Raw genomic sequence first — 17,251 nt, forward strand, 5'->3', positions numbered from 1 at the left:
ATGTCCCCATTACAGATTTCTCCCTAAAGAGATGGTGACTGTACATGTCCCCAATACACGCTGCTCCCTGTACCGATTGTGACTGTACATGTCCCCATTACACACTGCTCCCTGCACAAATACTGATTGTACATGTTCCCACTACACAGTGCTCCCTGTACAGATGGTGACTGTACATGTCCCCGTTACTTACTGCTCCGTGTACAGGTAGTGACTGTACAAGTCCCCATTACAGACTGCTCTGTGTACAGGTAGTGATTGCACATATCCCCATTATGGACTGCTCCCTGTACAGATGGTGACTGTACATGTCCCAATTACACCCTGCTCCCTGTACAGATAGTGACTGTAAATGTCCCCAATGCACACTGCTCCCTGTACCGATAGTAACTGATCACGTCCCCATTACAAACTGTTCCCTGTACAGATGGTGATTGTACATGTCCCCATTACACACTTCTCCCTGTAGAGATAGTGACTGTACATGTCCCCATAACACACTGCTCCCTGTATAGATGGTGACTGTACGTGTCCCCATTATTGACTGCTGCCTGTACAGATAGTAACTGTATATGTGCCCAATACACACTACTCCCTGTACAGATGGTGACTGTACATGTCTCCATTACGCATTGCTCCCTGTACAGATAGTGACTGGACACGTCTCCATTACACACTGCTTCCTGTACAGATAGTGACTGTACATGTCCCCATTACACACTGCTCCCTGTACAGATGATGACTGTATATGTCCCCAATACACACTCCTCCCTGTACAGATGATGACTGTATATGTCCCCAATACACACTGCTCCCTGTGCAGATGATGACTGTACATGTCCCAGTTGAACTGAATGGTTTGCTAGTGGGCAGTTAAACAAGCTTCAACTAAAGGACGTTACTGCTTAGGAGGAACATGAATTGCTTTGATAATAATTCTATGCTCTACACCTGTATATTCATAGAATCCCTACAATGTGGAAACCAGCCATTTGGCCCAGCAAGTCCACACCGACCCTCCAAAGAGTAACCCACCCAGACCCATTCCCCTACCCTATTATCCTATATTTGCCTCTGACTAATGCACCTATGCTACACACCCCTGAACACTCTGGGCAATTTAGCATGGCCCAGTCACCTAACCTGCACATCTTTGGAAGGAAACCAAAGCACCCAGAGCAAACCCACCCAGGCGCGGGGAGAATGTACACACTCCACACAGGCAGTCACCCAAGGCTGGAATTGAACCAGAGTCCCTCGTGCTGTGAGGCAGCAGTGCTAACCACTGAGCTACAAATGTTTGTATGTTTTTCTTCCACCTTGCCACCTCCTTTTCAATAGCTTCTTCCAAATACGTTACACCCCTCTGCAGTTATCCAATTATTTATCATTTTGGCAATGAGGTGCATTTGAGATACTGAAATCTGACTCTGAGGAAAAACAGTCACCAAATTTCCCCTTAAAGTCTGAACTGCAATTTCACACTCTCACTAATGCATGGCAACTATCTCATTTCCATGCACTTGAATATCATTAACAGCCCAACACACTTCATTTCTCTGCAATTCTGAGGAGCCCGCAGCAGAAAATATAACTTGAGGAAACAATGCTCACGATGTGGCTGTCTTTTCCAGTCAGTAGGATATAGTGCTGCCCTCCTATCCATCACCACCGAACCATCAGCATCTCCAGGCAATGCAAGGAGCTAAGCTTTTCTCTTGGACCCTTTCCTTCAGGATAATGTCTGGGTAAAACAGTGTGGAAGGTGGTTCTGAAGTGGTGCACTACGGGGGTTTAGATATGATGCCAGCAGCTTCAATGTCGCCTCCTTCTCTATAGCCACATGGCTCCATGAGACTGATGCCAAAAAAACTAGTCACACAATTAATGAGGCAATGAGTGAAAGAATATGGATAAAATTCCCCATAGGCCAAGTAGATTAGGTGTCATGGATCACATCTGGCAAAATTCAGCCTTTAGAATCTAAAGAATATAAAGCAAATAAAAACAGTTAGGCAGACAACGCAGTGCTGAGAGGACCAAATCAATAACCTTGTAATGCACATTGACTGCTGCACCTGCCAATCTTGGCCAAATATGAGTCAGGAAAGATGAGGAATGTGCATTCTTACATTCAGTCAATCTTCTATTTAATTATGGTTGCCAACTCTCCAGGTGTAAAACTTCTTAAAAGAATGATATTGGACGGACCACCCCATATCAACCCAGGAACTGGAAGCAACAATTGCAAACACACTCCTGTTGACCCTGTAAACTCCCCCCTCCTAACATCTGGGGGCTAGTGCCAAACTTGGGAGAGTTGTCTCACTGACTAATCAAACAACAGCCTGACATAGTCATACTCACGGAATTATACTTTACAGACAATGTTCTTGGTAGCCCCATTGCCATCCCTGGATATGTCCTGCCCCACTGGCAGGACAGACCCAGCTGAAGTGCTGGCACGGTGATACACAGATGGAGGGAATAGTCCTGGGGCACCTCAGTATTGATTCCCAATCTCATGGAGTCTCATGGCATCAGGTTGATCATAGGCAGGGAAATCTCCTGCTGGTTATTACCACCCCCACTGCCACATAGCCAGTGAATCAGTCTTTCTCCATGTTGAACACAACTTGGAGGAAATACTGAGCATGGCAAGAGTGTATAATTTATTCTAAGTGGCGGTCTTCAGTGTCCACCACTTCAGCTGGGTCTGTCCTGCCAGTGGGGCATGACATATCCAGGAATGGCACAGCAGCATCATTACTGACCCGGGTGGTTGAGTCTGAAAGGGAATTGGACTGGGTCTGCAAAGGAACCAACAAAAGGGAAAGACATACTTGACCACATCCTCACCCTCATCAATCTGTCTGTAGCAGTCGCATCCATGATGGTATCAGTCAAAGTCACCACCATACCGTTTTTGTTGTCAGATATTGGGGTCCCGTCAGAATTGAATTTTCATAGAGTCATAGAGATATACAGCATGGTAACAGACCCTTTGGTCCAACTTGTCCATGCTGATCAGATATCCAAACCCATATAGTCCCACCTGCCAGCACCCGGCTCACATCCCTCCAAACCCTTCCTTTTCATATACCCATCCAGATGCCTTTTCAATGTTGTAATTGTACTAGCCTCTTAGTGGTTAATTTATAGCATGAGATTTCATTTACCAGCTATTACAGCAGTAGTTAACTTTCAAAACTTTAGCATGGGAAAAAAAAGGAAGAAATATGATGTGTATTGAACTAGTCTCAACAATTTATCTGATGCTAAATGCACCCTATTATCAGTTTATTGCTTTCAAAACTAAGAAGTATTTGTTCTTATAAAAGTAAACTAATGCTCAGAAGAACCTGAGCAAGGGGACAATGGTCAGCTGACATCATGAATATCTGTCTCATGACCATTGGCCAAGAGGGGTTAGACAAATGATTGACAGAGCGTTGAATGCCAGTCGCCAACGTAAAGTCTATTAACAAGGACAGGATGGGAGGGAGGGACAAGAAGGTCCAGGGATACAGCCACACCATCTCCTTGGGATAAGTCCAGGAGTTCCTCTACATCAGCCTGGGGGATAAACAAAGATGGTTAGTAGTGAGACCACCAAAGACTACTAGAGACCATCAGAAGATGGTATAGGACCACTGGGATGTGGGAGTGTGCTGCCTCTAATCCTCCATTCTTTGGAAAGATTCCAGGATCAGTAAAGCATTCTCATCTGTCACAGGTTGTATATCTCCTTTCTTTGTCTAACATGAAGGTAAAGTTGCCATTCTCCTGCCAGGCCATAGGCTGCTCTCTCAATAGAGTGAGACAACTGGTTGTGAGTTTAACCTGAGGGTCACCATAACTCCGGGGAGGGCTAAGGTTGAGAAAGTGGAATGTTCACGGTGACCTCAGCCAATATGGGAATTAGCATCACTCTGCATTGTAAATCAGCTGTCCAGCCAACTGAGCTAACCCTGGTGCAACATAGGGTGCACTTGAAATGACATAACATTCAAGACTACAAATGCTGGACCATGGGATTAGTGTAGATAGATCAGCACAGACTCACACCCAAGAGTCTCTTCTACGTTGTATGGCTTGATGACTCCATAAGAGCATGACAGGAGCAACAGCAGGCAAACCTGAAAATGAGCTGCCAACCAGCTCAAGCTACAACATAGGACTACTTGTGTGCCTAACGGCATAAGCAGTCTTCAGCCAATTTGATTCACTCCATGTGATATCAAGAAATGGTTACTACAAAGGCTTTGGGTCCTGACAACATTTCAGCAATAAACTGAAGACTTGTTCACCAGAACTTGTCACTCCCATAGCCAAGCTGTTCCGGTACAGCTCCAATATTGGCATTGACTCAACAATGTGGAATATTATCTAGTATGCCCTGTATACAAACAGCTGGACAAGACAACACAGGCTTATTGACACTCCATTTTGGTTCCATCAAGGACACTCAGCTCCAGACCTCATTGCAGCCTTGGTTCAAACATGGACAAAGGAGCAGAATTCCAGAGGTGAAGTGGGAGTGACAGCCCTTAATGTCAAAGTTGCATTTGACTGAACATGGCATCAAATAGCCTTAGTAATCTGGAATCAACGGGATGTGGGGAAGAACTGTCTACTGATTGCAAGTTATATCTTGCTTAAAGGAAGATGGTTGTCATTGTTGGAGGTCAGTCATCTCAGTCCAGGATATCTCTGCAGAAGTTCCTCAGGGTGGTGTCCTAAGTCCAACCACCTTCAGGTCCTCCATCAACAACCTTCCCTCCATCATAAGGTCAGAGGTGGGAATGTTCGCTGATGGTTACACAATGTTCAGCACCATTCGTGACTCCTCAAATACTGAAGCAGTGTATGTCTGTAACCAATAGGACCTGGACAATATCCAGGCTTAGGCAGAAAAGTGACAAATAACATTCATGCCACACAAGAGACAGGCAATGACTATCACCAATAAGAGAGAATTTAACCATCTCTCTTTGACATTCAATAGCATTTCCATCACTGAAAACTCAAATGTAAACATCCTGGGAGTCAGTACTGACCAGAAACTGAACTGGATTATCCACTTGAATACAGTGCCTCCAAAAGCAGGTCAGAGGCCAGGAATCCTTTCAAGCAATTTACCTCTAGACTCCCCAAACCTGTCCACCCTCTACAAGGCACAGGTCAGGAGTGTGATAGAATACTCCCCATTTGCCTAGCTTTGTGCAGTTATGACAATATTCAAGAATATTGACACCATCCAGGACAAAGCATACTGTTTAACCAACACCGCATCCATAAACATCCCCTCCATCCACCAGTGATGCACCAAAGCGATATATACCATCTATAGGATGCATTGCAGAGATTCACCAAGGCTCCTTAGACTGCACTTTCCAAACCCACAACCACTAACATCTAGAAGGATAGGGCTAGCAGATACATGGGCTGAGAAGTGGCAGATGGAGTTTAATTCAGATAAATGCGAGGTGCTGCATTTTGGGAAAGCAAATCTTAGCAGGACTTATACACTTAATGGTAAGGTCCTAGGGAGTGCTGCTGAACAAAGAGATCTTGGAGTGCAGGTTCGTAGCTCCTTGAAAGTGGAGTCGCAGGTAGATAGGATAGTGAAGAAGGCGTTTGGTATGCTTTCCTTTATTGGTCAGAGTATTGAGTACAGGAGTTGGGAGGTCAAGTTGCGGCTGTACAGGACATTGGTTAGGCCACTGTTGGAATATTGCGTGCAATTCTGGTCTCCTTCCTATCGGAAAGATGTTGTAAAACTTGAAAGGATTCAGAAAAGATTTACAAGGAATTTGCCAGGGTTGGAGGATTTGAGCTGTAGGGAGAGGCTGAACAAGTTGGGGTTGTTTTCCCTGGAGCGTCGGAGGCCGAGGGGTGACCTTATGGAGGTTTGCAAAATTATGAGGGGCATGGATAGGGTAAATAGGCAAAGTCTTTTCCTGGGGTCGGGGAGTCCAGAACTAGAGGGCATAGGTTTAGGGTGAAAGGGGAAAGATATAAAAGAGACCTAAGGGGCAACCTTTTCACGCAGAGGGTGGTACGTGTATGGAATGAGAGGAAGTGGTGGAGGCTGGTACAATTGCAACATTTAAGAGGCATTTGGACGGGTATATGAATAGGAAGAGTTTGGAGGGATATGGCTGGGTGCTGGCAGGTGGGACTAGATTGGGTTGAGATAACTGGTTGACATGGACGGGTTGGACTGAAGGATCTGTTTTCATGCTGTACATCTCTATGACTACCACCTGCAAATTCCACACATCATCCTGACTTGGAAGTAAATTACTGCTCCTTCAGCGTCAATGTGTCAAAATCCTGGAACTCCCTCAATACTACCTGCGCCAAATGAACTGCAGCAATTCAAGAAGACAACTCAACGTTACCTTCATAAGGGCAATTAGGGATGGGTACTAACTGCTGATGTAAGCAGTAAAGCCCCCATCTCTTGAATGAATTAAAAATGATCGAATGGCACAGCAGGTTTGATGGGCTGAAGGACTCAATTCTATTTTATGGTCTTATATGCCCCTAAATCTCACTGCTTTGCATTTCATTTTTACCAATTGAGAATTAAACCAAGTATTTGCTGAGGTAATTCTCACTATTAATTGACTATGGTGCGTGAAATAGATGCTCAGTTTGGTTGAACTAAACGAGATGAAATCCTCTACTGCTGAATGTGCTTTCAACCGTATCCCAGCTTCACAACTTGTAAACTTTGAACAGTGCATTTTCTCTAAGAGTGAATTCCAGCATTGATTATAAAAAGCTCAACGAATCAGCATGCAGTAACAGTAACAATTCTAAACTACTTGTTTACAAGTTAACAAGGCAATTAAGAGTTTGCAATTCTCAGAACTTCAATAAATGCACTTTGTAGTAGTTTAAAAAAAACAAAAAAAATGCACTATGGTACTTAAAGCTCAGCTCAAAGTATGTCAGTGCAATGTTTCTACAGGCTTATGTACACACTCAGCCTTAGTGTGTAGCCATGCTGTTCTGATTTAAATAAAATTGTCCCAGGCTGATATTGTTGTCTTTGTGAATGTTCCTGGGTCTATTTGTAAAATCTTCAGAACAGGCCAATACACTGGTTCACATCTGTTTCTTGGGGGGCACACAAGTGCCCTCAGTACAAAATGATGTTTGTGACACGTGTGGACACTTTTGGGGCAAATTGCAGAGATACTGCTTTGGGAAGATCATTAGCATAAGTACAACAATCAGTCACTGGTAATTCACAGCAGGCAGATTTGCCGTCAAGCAGAGTGTGATGCTGCCAGCTAATGCTCCTTGTACAGCTTCACATTCAGCAGTAGAATAGAAAATTCCCTATCCCCTGGCATCGTCCTCACAGCATTGAAGGGTAGCATTGACTATTTACAGATAGATACATGTTTTCTCCTGGCCCTTGCTGAGTCTGTAAAAATGATTGGTGCTTTCCCTTGATGTTTAAAGCTGCAAAAATGTCTAGCCAATGGCATGGTGAGAATTGCAGGAGCATGCACAGGGTTCAAGGCTCTGCACAAGTCAGTTGCTCCCAGGCATGAGGGCATTACTTGGCATTGCCCATGTTTACAGCATCCTTGAGAGAATGACAAAAGGTTATACAGAGCACGATCGGTTACCAAAAGACCGAGGAGGAGGAGAGAAGGAAAGAAGATTTTTACCAGAGAGAAGATGTTGAAAAAGGGCAGGACTTCACCTGGAGTGCATATTTCCCATGGGCTTTTGATTGTATGCACATTGCTCTGCAGACATTGTAGGTCAGTTCTGTTACATTACAGATTGATCAAGAAAGTGATCATCATTGCCTAACAATGACTAATATCAACTTTATACATTGAACTTTCTGGAGGTTTGGTATTAATCTTATCAGAGTTGACATTGATAGTAACTTGCCCCATCTAATCCTATGAATTGTTATCTAATCAGCATCTTACTTAGTTGGTAGTACAGAACTTGAATATTACTGAAAAGAGACATAGTGTTGAAACTGTTTTTCTTGCACTCATTAGGACAAAGACTGAATTGCTAAAATTCAAACCATCATAGACAAGTAGGAGGCTGGAAGAACACAGCAAGACAGGCCGCATCAGGAGTTGGAGAAGTTGATATTTCAGGTGTAACCCTTCTTCAGGACTGGGGGCGCTGCAGATAAAGGGGGTGACGGAGGCAGGGTGGTAAAGTGGGGAGTGGTGAAGACACGTAGAGGGTATGTCCTGATTGGTCAATGGGTGAAATGATTCCAGTAGGTGGCTGATGGAGTGGAAGGGAAGGGGCTGGGAGGGAGTCAGGGGAAGAGAAGGGAGGTTATTTGATATTGGAGAACTCAATATTACAGGAAGAAAGGCTGATTAGTTGGCAAGTTGATACTGATTGATTGTAGTGTTGCTATAGAAAAGGCATCAAGGACCTAGAGGCTTCCTGTCCTCCAGGTAATCCAAAGGAAAATGCAAGGTTTCACAATATCCCTCTGCCTGAAAAGAATGGGTCTCTGCATCGAAATGTGTGTTTCTTCTAGCAAGCATAAATTCTAAAAGGCCTAGTAGTATAATCGCTGGACTTGTTAATCCAGAGACTCAGGTAATGTTCTGGACCTAGGTTCAAATGCTGCCATAACAGATTATGCAATTTGAATTCAATAGATATTTGCAATTAAGAATCTAATTGATGACTATAGATTGTTGGGGGATAAACCCATCTGGTTTACCCATGTCTTTTAAGGAATGAAGCTGCCATCCTCACCTGTCCTTACATGTAACTCCAGACCCACACCAATGCAGTTCTCTCTTAACTGCCCTCTGGGCGATTAGGGATGGACAACAAATTCTGGCTGATGCGGAGATACCCTCATCCTGTGAGTGAATAAAAATAAATAAATGAGCCACATTATGAGTCCTACTGCTTGGTTGAAATCGCCTCACTTTCACATTAAGAATGCAATTTTCATTCTTGAACCATATGAAAGCTAAGGAAATGAAAACTTTCGGGCGTTAACATGCTAAAGGCCCAAATTCACTGGTGAAGCATTTCCCACAGTGGACATTTATTGGATAGGTGTAGATGTTTCATACAGTCTTTCACTGACCAACTTGAATGGATGAAAAACAGCTGACAATTCACCCATGTTTTGTCAGTTAGCTTTCTTTGCCAGCAATATCCTTTTAGCTGAGGATTTTGCCGATCCTGATTCCTGCAAAAGACAGTGAGATGTTCAATCGATCAATGGAGTTGCTGCATTGACATAGAAACTCCTCACTTTGGTGGTATGAGCAGAGGCTTGGAGGCAAGGTACGAGCACCTTATGGAATGGGATTGAAGGAGAACATTAAGCTGTGGGAGATAAGGAGAAGAGAGTCTAGATTAGAGTGGTGCTGGAAAAGCACAGCAGGTCAGGCAGCATCTGAGGCTCAGGAAAATCGATGTTTCGGGCAAAAGGCCTTCATCAGGAATGAAGCCTGATGAAGGGCTTTTGTTCGAAATGTCGATTTTTCTGCTCTTCGGATGCTACCTGACCTGCTGTGCTTTTCCAGCACCACTCTAATCTAGACTCTGGTTTCCAGCATCTGCAGCCCTCATTTTTGCCTAAGAGATAAGGAGAAAGCTGTTAAAGGGCTCCAAGGTTCAGATGATTGTGACATGATTGGATTCTCCCTGGCTGTGCTTAAACTAACATTACAGAAATAGATTTGATTTAAACTTTAACCCAAAGTGAATTTGTTCCTTTACTTAATAACACCTCAGATTGGAATTTGAACTTTTAGGACCATAGAAAGAGCAAATTTTTGTGTAAGTTTTGTTAGGAGAGCAGCTCGCATGATACGGGAAGATTACCTGCTTCTGTTTGTTTCGGTGATACCCCTCAAACACAGCTGCAGAGAAAGGTTAATTCAGCATTACTGTGTGAGGTCAATGTAAAGGCAAAGAATTATACTTGAAAGCCAGGTAAGAGATGTTAAACAGGAGCCACCCACTTGATCAACACTCTGTAAGATAAAACTGACAGATTACAGATATAACTTTAAAGCACTTTTTTATTTATATTAGCATAAAATTTTGATCATTCCGTTTGCTAATTATGAAATCCCATTTGATTCTCATCAAAGCCTGAGAAATGGAAATGAAGACTGAGATCACTTTGACGATGGAGAAGACAACAAATACCCCAGGCAGCACAGCTCAAGCTACAGTAAAACCACACACACTGGATGTGGCTGACATTGTGATCCTGACTGTATATTTAGTGTTTGTCTTGGCTGTAGGACTCTGGGTAAGAACTCTATTCATTGGAAGCCATTTTTCCTGGTGAGGGGGATGGTAATGGTTGGGACTGTGTGAGCTCAGCTGCAGAGAAAAAAATGTCTGGATGATAATGTATTTGTGTTTGTAAAAAGGAAGTGTATGCACACCAGTATCCAGATGTGCTGTTAGTGGGACAAATTGAAAAGGCTATTGAAAAATTGTAAAATCAAACAGATCTTTGGCTTTGTCAATGGAGAAATGGCTTGTAAAACTGGGTTCAGTAATGCTATTGGTGTTGGTTTACAGAGACCAGAACATCTAAAATGACAATTGGAATCCTTCTGTCCATTTACAGTGCGGTTCATGTGGCACTTTCTGACTGGAAGGGCATTAGTCTGGGTGCATCATGTTTCCACTGATATATTCACAGGATGCTCATTGTGATGTCAAACACCGTTCAATAAATAACCGTTCACGGTTGGTCATTTGTACCCAGTTGGTGCTCTGACCCACCTTTCTTACTCTCAGCTAAATGGGTATTCTGTCTCTCAGCCCCATGGCTTTTCCAGTCCTACCAACCGTCATCACTAAGAGCTTCTGAATGTGTTGAAATGCCCTTTTTCTAGCCAGTCGTCTGCATTTCAACAAAGCTCTTCTGAAACTGATCCAATAGCTTGTGTACCAACTCCCCTTTAAGAGAGACAGGCTGCTTTTTAGAGAGTGTAGATTAATTGTCATGTGCTTATGATACATCCATTGTATCATACCGAACATTCAATCGGTCGGCAGAGCATTTCATGCTGAACTGCGTGTTACAGTCAGGCTGTTGAGCAGGCTGCATGCAGTTTGTATGCTGTTTGCTCCAATGGAACCAAGTGTGGGCTAATGTTACATTGTCACCCCTGTATCTCATAATCTCAATATATTCCTTAATGAAAATAAGAAAGCTTAATTTTAGAAAATCCCAGCTGGAATATTGTATTCAAATTTGGGCAACACATAACTTCGGAAGGATGTCAAGGCATAAAGAGGATGTGGAATGAGCAGGGGACTTCAGGTATGTAGTGTCCAAAGTTGGTCAGCTGGGGAAGGTTTTTGCACCTGGATTTACTCCAGCAATTTGAACACAGCCAACATGGATTGTGGCATGTTAACCTCCAAAAGTATTCTTCTTGACCTCAGCCTTATTTTGTAGGCTGCAGGGATTGTTCTAACCTATGTGAGACCCATATTGTTACCCATCTATAAGAACTACACACACTCCTTTAAGGACAAATATGGTGTGTTACCAGCTTTGGTGACTACCTATAATTCTGTGTGTAAACTAGTGGAGAAATTAGAGATGCAGAAATTAGAATCACTTTCCCTACAGAAGGTTAAGGGAGGATTTGAGTGAAGGTATTTAAATCATCAATGCTTTTAATAAAGTAAATAAGGAAGTCAATGTTGGTATGAGAAAGAAAAATAGGCGCAGTGCTTTCCGTGTGGAATGCACTATATGAAAGGGTAGTGGAATCAGATTCTAAAGCAACTATTGAAATATATCATCAGATAATGGGTTTTGGGGAAAGAGCAGGTGGGTGAGTAAAAGCTACATACCAGCACAGGCCTGCTGTTGACATAGGAAGAGCTTTTGTGTGGAAATGGCATTGTGTCTCAGCTCTTTATCGGGGATGGGACATAATAAAGAATCCAGGTGGACCACAGTAGCTACCTGTAGAGCTTTGAGAGCCAGTGTTAATCAATGAGAAAGGTGTAGATCACTGTATTGATTTCACCCTTATAGTTTGCTCGGCACACGTTATCTTCGATTAAGAATGATGCATTGTTTTTGTCAGTCTATGTACAGGACAAAGAGGAACACTGTGAAAGGCTATTTTCTAGCTGGAAGGAATATGGTATGGTGGCCGGTGAGTATTTTGGCTCATGATCTCATTTGTTGACTGTGGCCTTTGACTCTGCCTAGTCTGAGACTTTCTTTACTCTCTTCCATTAGATTGGAGCATCACTGTTTGCCAGTAATGTGGGAAGTGGTCATTTCATCGGATTAGCTGGAACAGGAGCAGCCTCTGGGATCGCTGTCAGTGCATATGAATTCAATGTGAGCCCTATGACAAATTTGCTAGGTTTTATTAGCACAGACAATTACCTATTTAGAAAGATTCTGTCTTGCCTTCCCTCTCCAGCCCAACTCTTTAAGATGAGGAACACTGCTATAGAATAATGCAAAACTACCAATGTGTAAGAGAGCAATTGTGTACCATTTAGATAAAGGACTCAAAGTACATAGGGTCCCCTATTAATAAACTTACAAAAGCTTATACCATGGTCACACATGGTTATAATTGACAGATAACGTTTTCCTGTACTAATGAACGGCAGCTTTCCATTGTCCTGTATTGTGTTCCAACTTGCATGCAATTCCACTTAGGAATGGGCTCCAGAATGGAACACATTTGCAACCCCAGGATCTGCCTGTAATTCTGTATGTAAACCGTTCCTATCCTCACTCCTGAACTGTCACCTTCCAAGTAGTCAAATGTTGTGTGACAAACGGTCTCAAATATTTTAAAAGCTTATAAAATAATGCTAGAATAAAGAACTAGCAATGCATAATGGGCCAAATGGCCTTCTTTCGCGGTTGTACCATTCTATGATTCCTTGAAAATTAGAAGAAGAAATCATTTACTTTATGTTAATCTTTTACATTTTCATTACATATATACTTTGAACAAAGAATTGGATTGATGGATCACGAAGAATAATAAAATATGAATATTATACCAATCACCAAAACGAATATACTAATTAGTCATGAGATTGGCCCAACTTCAGAACTGAGCTGACAAATCCAGACAGTGAAATAGTCAATCAGATGTAGATAGATAAACAATCTTAATCTGTTCATCTAATATAAGGTCATTGTTAACTAAGTTATCGTAAGAATCACAAGTAAATAAACAAAGTATTTAATCATCTGCAATTATAATATTGGTGGTGATGTAAGTGTTAGCTTGCCTTAAAGATAGTGACCAGTTGGTGTGAAATTGAACTTTTGGGTACATGCCTGGTTTGCAGCCTTTGAAGTCTGCTTGCTAATTGCACTAAATTGAAATGTCAGTCATCACGTTGTTCAAGGCACTGAGACTTCCTGAGCTGGAAATGGAGACCGAAATCCATTGCATTTCACTTTACATGAATCATTCCTAAAGAGGGTGTAATAATATCCCACCCTAAGATTTACAACACCTAATACAGGTTACCACTTGTGTGTCATGGAGAAAATCTGTTCTTTAAGGTACAGTCTTTTGGACTAAGACATCTGTCTATCTATTCAGGTAAATATAAAAAATCTATAACATTAAGAGCAGGTGAGCTGTCCTCATGTCTGGTTTATACTTGAACCAATCAGGCACTTAAAGTGTATGAATTGTCTCTTTAATCTTAAATTTGTGGATTTATCTGAGCAGTTTTGGTCTCATTCATAACAGAGATAAACACACTTCAAAATAATTCATTGGCTATGAAGTGCTTTGGGAGATATTGAGCATGCAAAATATGTTAAAGAAATTACAGCTTTGTCTTTAGCTGATTCTATGATGAATAAATTGATGCAAAATTTAAGAATACAGCTGTTAATTACAATCTGTAATCTCTGACCATTTATATTATATAAATAATGTATCTGATTGAGTCAGGTGTTATATAAAATATTCAAACTATTTTCCAATGCGTTTATCCTCATCGCCTACTTTAGTTAGACATTTGGCCAGTCCCTTTTTATGAATACAACTACATTTTGACATCAACTCAAATCTATGCAGGAGTGAAACTTCTCCTTTTCTGTCCTACAGGTCTGGCACTTATGCATCTACCTTAGCCTTAAGTGATTTTAGATTTTTTGAAATATGGTCATTATATTGACGTGTGCCTAATTTATGTACTCAACAAACTCCATCATATTCATTGTTACGATTTTCTAAATCTCAGTGTTTCACTTTGTACTCTGAGATAAATACCATTCTTTCATTGGATGTGTAATGCTTTGCATTGTTTCAGTCTGTCCACAGCTTTGTATTATTTTTCTCAAAGGCTTCATCTGAGGATTGATAGTGTGATCAGGGATGGGTCTCTGGGTTGTCAATTATCATCATGGATGTTTCCTACAGTCAAGAGGAGGGTGGAGACTAACAGGATGAAAGTTACTGTTGTCTGGAAGGGTATGGTCACAATACCCAGTGGTAGAATTTTCTTGTTCCAGTTCCTGATTGTAATTTCTCGACTTCTCTTTTTCTAGGGAATGATTATTGTGATCCTGCTGGCTTGGTGTTTTCTCCCCATTTACATTGCAGCTGAGGTAAAGTTAAAAACAAGCTGATCTCTTCATTCATGGGAAGCTTTCCTTTTCTTCACCATTTGTTTGATCCTTGCTGAGCCTGCCACTAGCAAGCCATTTCATCTGTTGCTTATGTTATCTCCTATAACATAACACATGGAAATGGATATCATGATATTGAAGAAACCAACAGTCCTTTATAGCAATTAACGATAATGTATAAACATTACATTCCTCAGGCATGTGTTACAATGCTAGTCCTTTTTCTTCTAAAAGCTGTTCCTTGGCTCTGATTTCTTTCAGAGGGGTAATAAACCAGGCCGGGCTCCGATCAGTCTGGTTTGGTACAGAGATGAAAAGGATTTTGAGAGGCCTTTTGTTTATACGTAAGCAGATGAGATTTCAGGTCCAAAGTGGCCATGTTTTAGAAATGACTTGTAGAATGAAAGGGAAGTGGTCAGCACTCTAACTGAGCAGTTTAGTTCAGTCCAGAAATAGTTGGGAGTTTAACAGTGAGCTATGTGGAAACTCTCTCTCCTTCTAACTTCAACCTGTAAGCATCTGATCCTTTTTTGGTACTGTGTTTTTAAGGGGGGTTTGCTGATTGGGACTGTTGTGTATATTCGGAACAGCATACTTAAATCTAGTTTGGATAGTCTGATTCTGTAGGGGTTCTTTATTCTATTCTTTGTGTTTCATTGTGTAATTTTGTGAATAAATGTTTGTCTGTTTTAAAATCCAGTAGTCAACCTAGCTTCCTTACTCTGGGTAATTTTCACTGAACATTTACCAAAACAAATTGCAAAGTTATGGTCTGGGCTGCTCGCTTAAGAATGTTTTGAGTGGTCTGGCCTAGTCCATAACATATGGGCTAATATTAAGGTATCAGGTTACAGCAGAGCAGCATACTTAGAGAAATTCAAGGTAAGATGGAGTCTGTGATGGTTCGTAGAATCCCTACAATGTGGAATAGTCTATTTGGCCCATTGAATCCATACCGACCCTTCAAAGAGCAGCCCACCCAGTTCTACCTCCCTGCCCTATTCCTGTAATTCTGCATTTCCCATGGCTAATCCAACTAGCCTGTACATCCCTGGACACTATGGGCAATTTAGCATGGCCAATCCACCTAACTTGCATATCTTTGGTCTGTGGGGTGAAACCAGAGCACCCGGAGGAAACCCACGCAGACACGGGGAGAGTGTGCAAACTCTACACAGACAGTTGCCTGAGGGCGGAATTGAAGACCGGTCCCTCGAGCTTTAAGGCATGACCACTAATCATTACAACCTCAGGCCAGGTACAGTGATAATATCATGAGCATGTCCCTTGAAGGTATACTGCCATACTGATTGTGAGATATAATACATCACCATCCTCATTTCCCAACGATTAAAGCATCCTCCAAACTGATTTACATGATTATACATTGGCATGTGCTGTCAATTTGATAATTAACTGAAACAGACTTTACAAGAATGCCGCTTTAAAATTCAATCTAATGCTTTGGAAGTTGGACAATTTGTGATCACATAGCCTGTGTGGTGAGGTACACCTTCTTCTCTGCTGCACTTGTTTGATAGCTTGGTGTCTTGCTGCTGATTGCTGTCACTCAACATCACTGCACAATCATCATTATCAGAGTGTTCTTCCTCACAATCTTTGTGCATGACTGTTGTACCATGCATTTTTCTGAGCTGGCTTCTGCTCCTTTGCAACATTACCATCAAGATTGGTAATGACTTTGTATGATCTGGGCTGGTTACACATTCTGGAAGCATTGAGTTTCTGTTTCTAATTCATGCTGTCTGCTCAGTGTGCAATTTTGATAATTGTCTAAATGCTCACTCCTCATGTATTTCTTTCAATCTCTTTCATCTTTGAAGAAGAATGTCCTGCATCTTGGAATGGTTACACAATTGATTGCTGGGCAAGGTTGAATCATAAACATTATAAATAAGTCTCATTGTGTCTGATTCCCATGTGATTTTAACATTAGAATAGAGTTGAAGGTATTCTGTCCCTGCAGGTCACCACCATGCCCGAATATTTACGAAAACGGTTTGGAGGCCAAAGAATTCGGCTCTTTATTGCAATTCTCTACTTATTCATCTACATATTCACAAAGATATCGGTGAGTATGCAATTTTGAAGAGACCAACTTGAAGGTTCTGTAACAATGCTTCCAAAGCATGAAAAATCAGTATTTCTGAATCTGGAAAATGATTAGCAAACACAAACAGAGTGAATGCACATGTAGGAAGAAATATTCCTCCTTGAGTTCCTCACAGATTAATGGAAAGGAGCAAAGAAAAATCTGTAAATGGGTGAGGCATAAAACTGAGCAGTGTCAATTGTAAGTGTAGTCAGGTGTATTGGATTACAGATACTTCACTTTGGAAAAATAAAGCATTATAGCGTGTCCCTTGTATACAAGAATTAAATGCAGTGTCATGGTCATCATGTCATTGTAGATTAATGTAACTAGAAGCTCAGGATAATACTTTGGGGACATGGAGGAACAACCTGACACCGACCTAGGCACCAGAAATGACAATTGTACACCCAGTCCTATCAAACTGCAAAGTCCTCTTCAATATCATCTAGGGCTGTGCCAAAGTTGGGACAGTTTCCCCACAAACTAGT

General features: G+C 41.7%; 1 protein-coding gene across 2 annotated transcripts in view; it reads left to right on the plus strand.

The window, feature by feature from the left end:
• Positions 1-9,803: 9,803 nt before the first annotated feature.
• The window catches only part of LOC122560737 (sodium/myo-inositol cotransporter 2-like), a 39,087-nt gene continuing 31,639 nt past the window's right edge, over positions 9,804-17,251 (plus strand). For both annotated transcript variants that reach the window (XR_006314796.2, XM_043711731.2), the window contains exons 1-6: positions 9,804-9,972; positions 10,134-10,297; positions 12,108-12,179; positions 12,266-12,370; positions 14,567-14,626; positions 16,635-16,739. Coding sequence is in view for 1 of the 2 variants with exons in the window: in XM_043711731.2 (XP_043567666.2) it covers positions 10,142-10,297; positions 12,108-12,179; positions 12,266-12,370; positions 14,567-14,626; positions 16,635-16,739 (498 nt within the window). In the remaining variant the exon portion in view is untranslated. The remainder of the gene's footprint in view (positions 9,973-10,133; positions 10,298-12,107; positions 12,180-12,265; positions 12,371-14,566; positions 14,627-16,634; positions 16,740-17,251) is intronic.

The sequence above is a fragment of the Chiloscyllium plagiosum genome, unplaced genomic scaffold (assembly GCF_037043375.1).
Source record: "Chiloscyllium plagiosum isolate Xiang-an unplaced genomic scaffold, Cpla_swu_hap1 HiC_scaffold_20, whole genome shotgun sequence".
NCBI lineage: Eukaryota > Metazoa > Chordata > Chondrichthyes > Orectolobiformes > Hemiscylliidae > Chiloscyllium > Chiloscyllium plagiosum.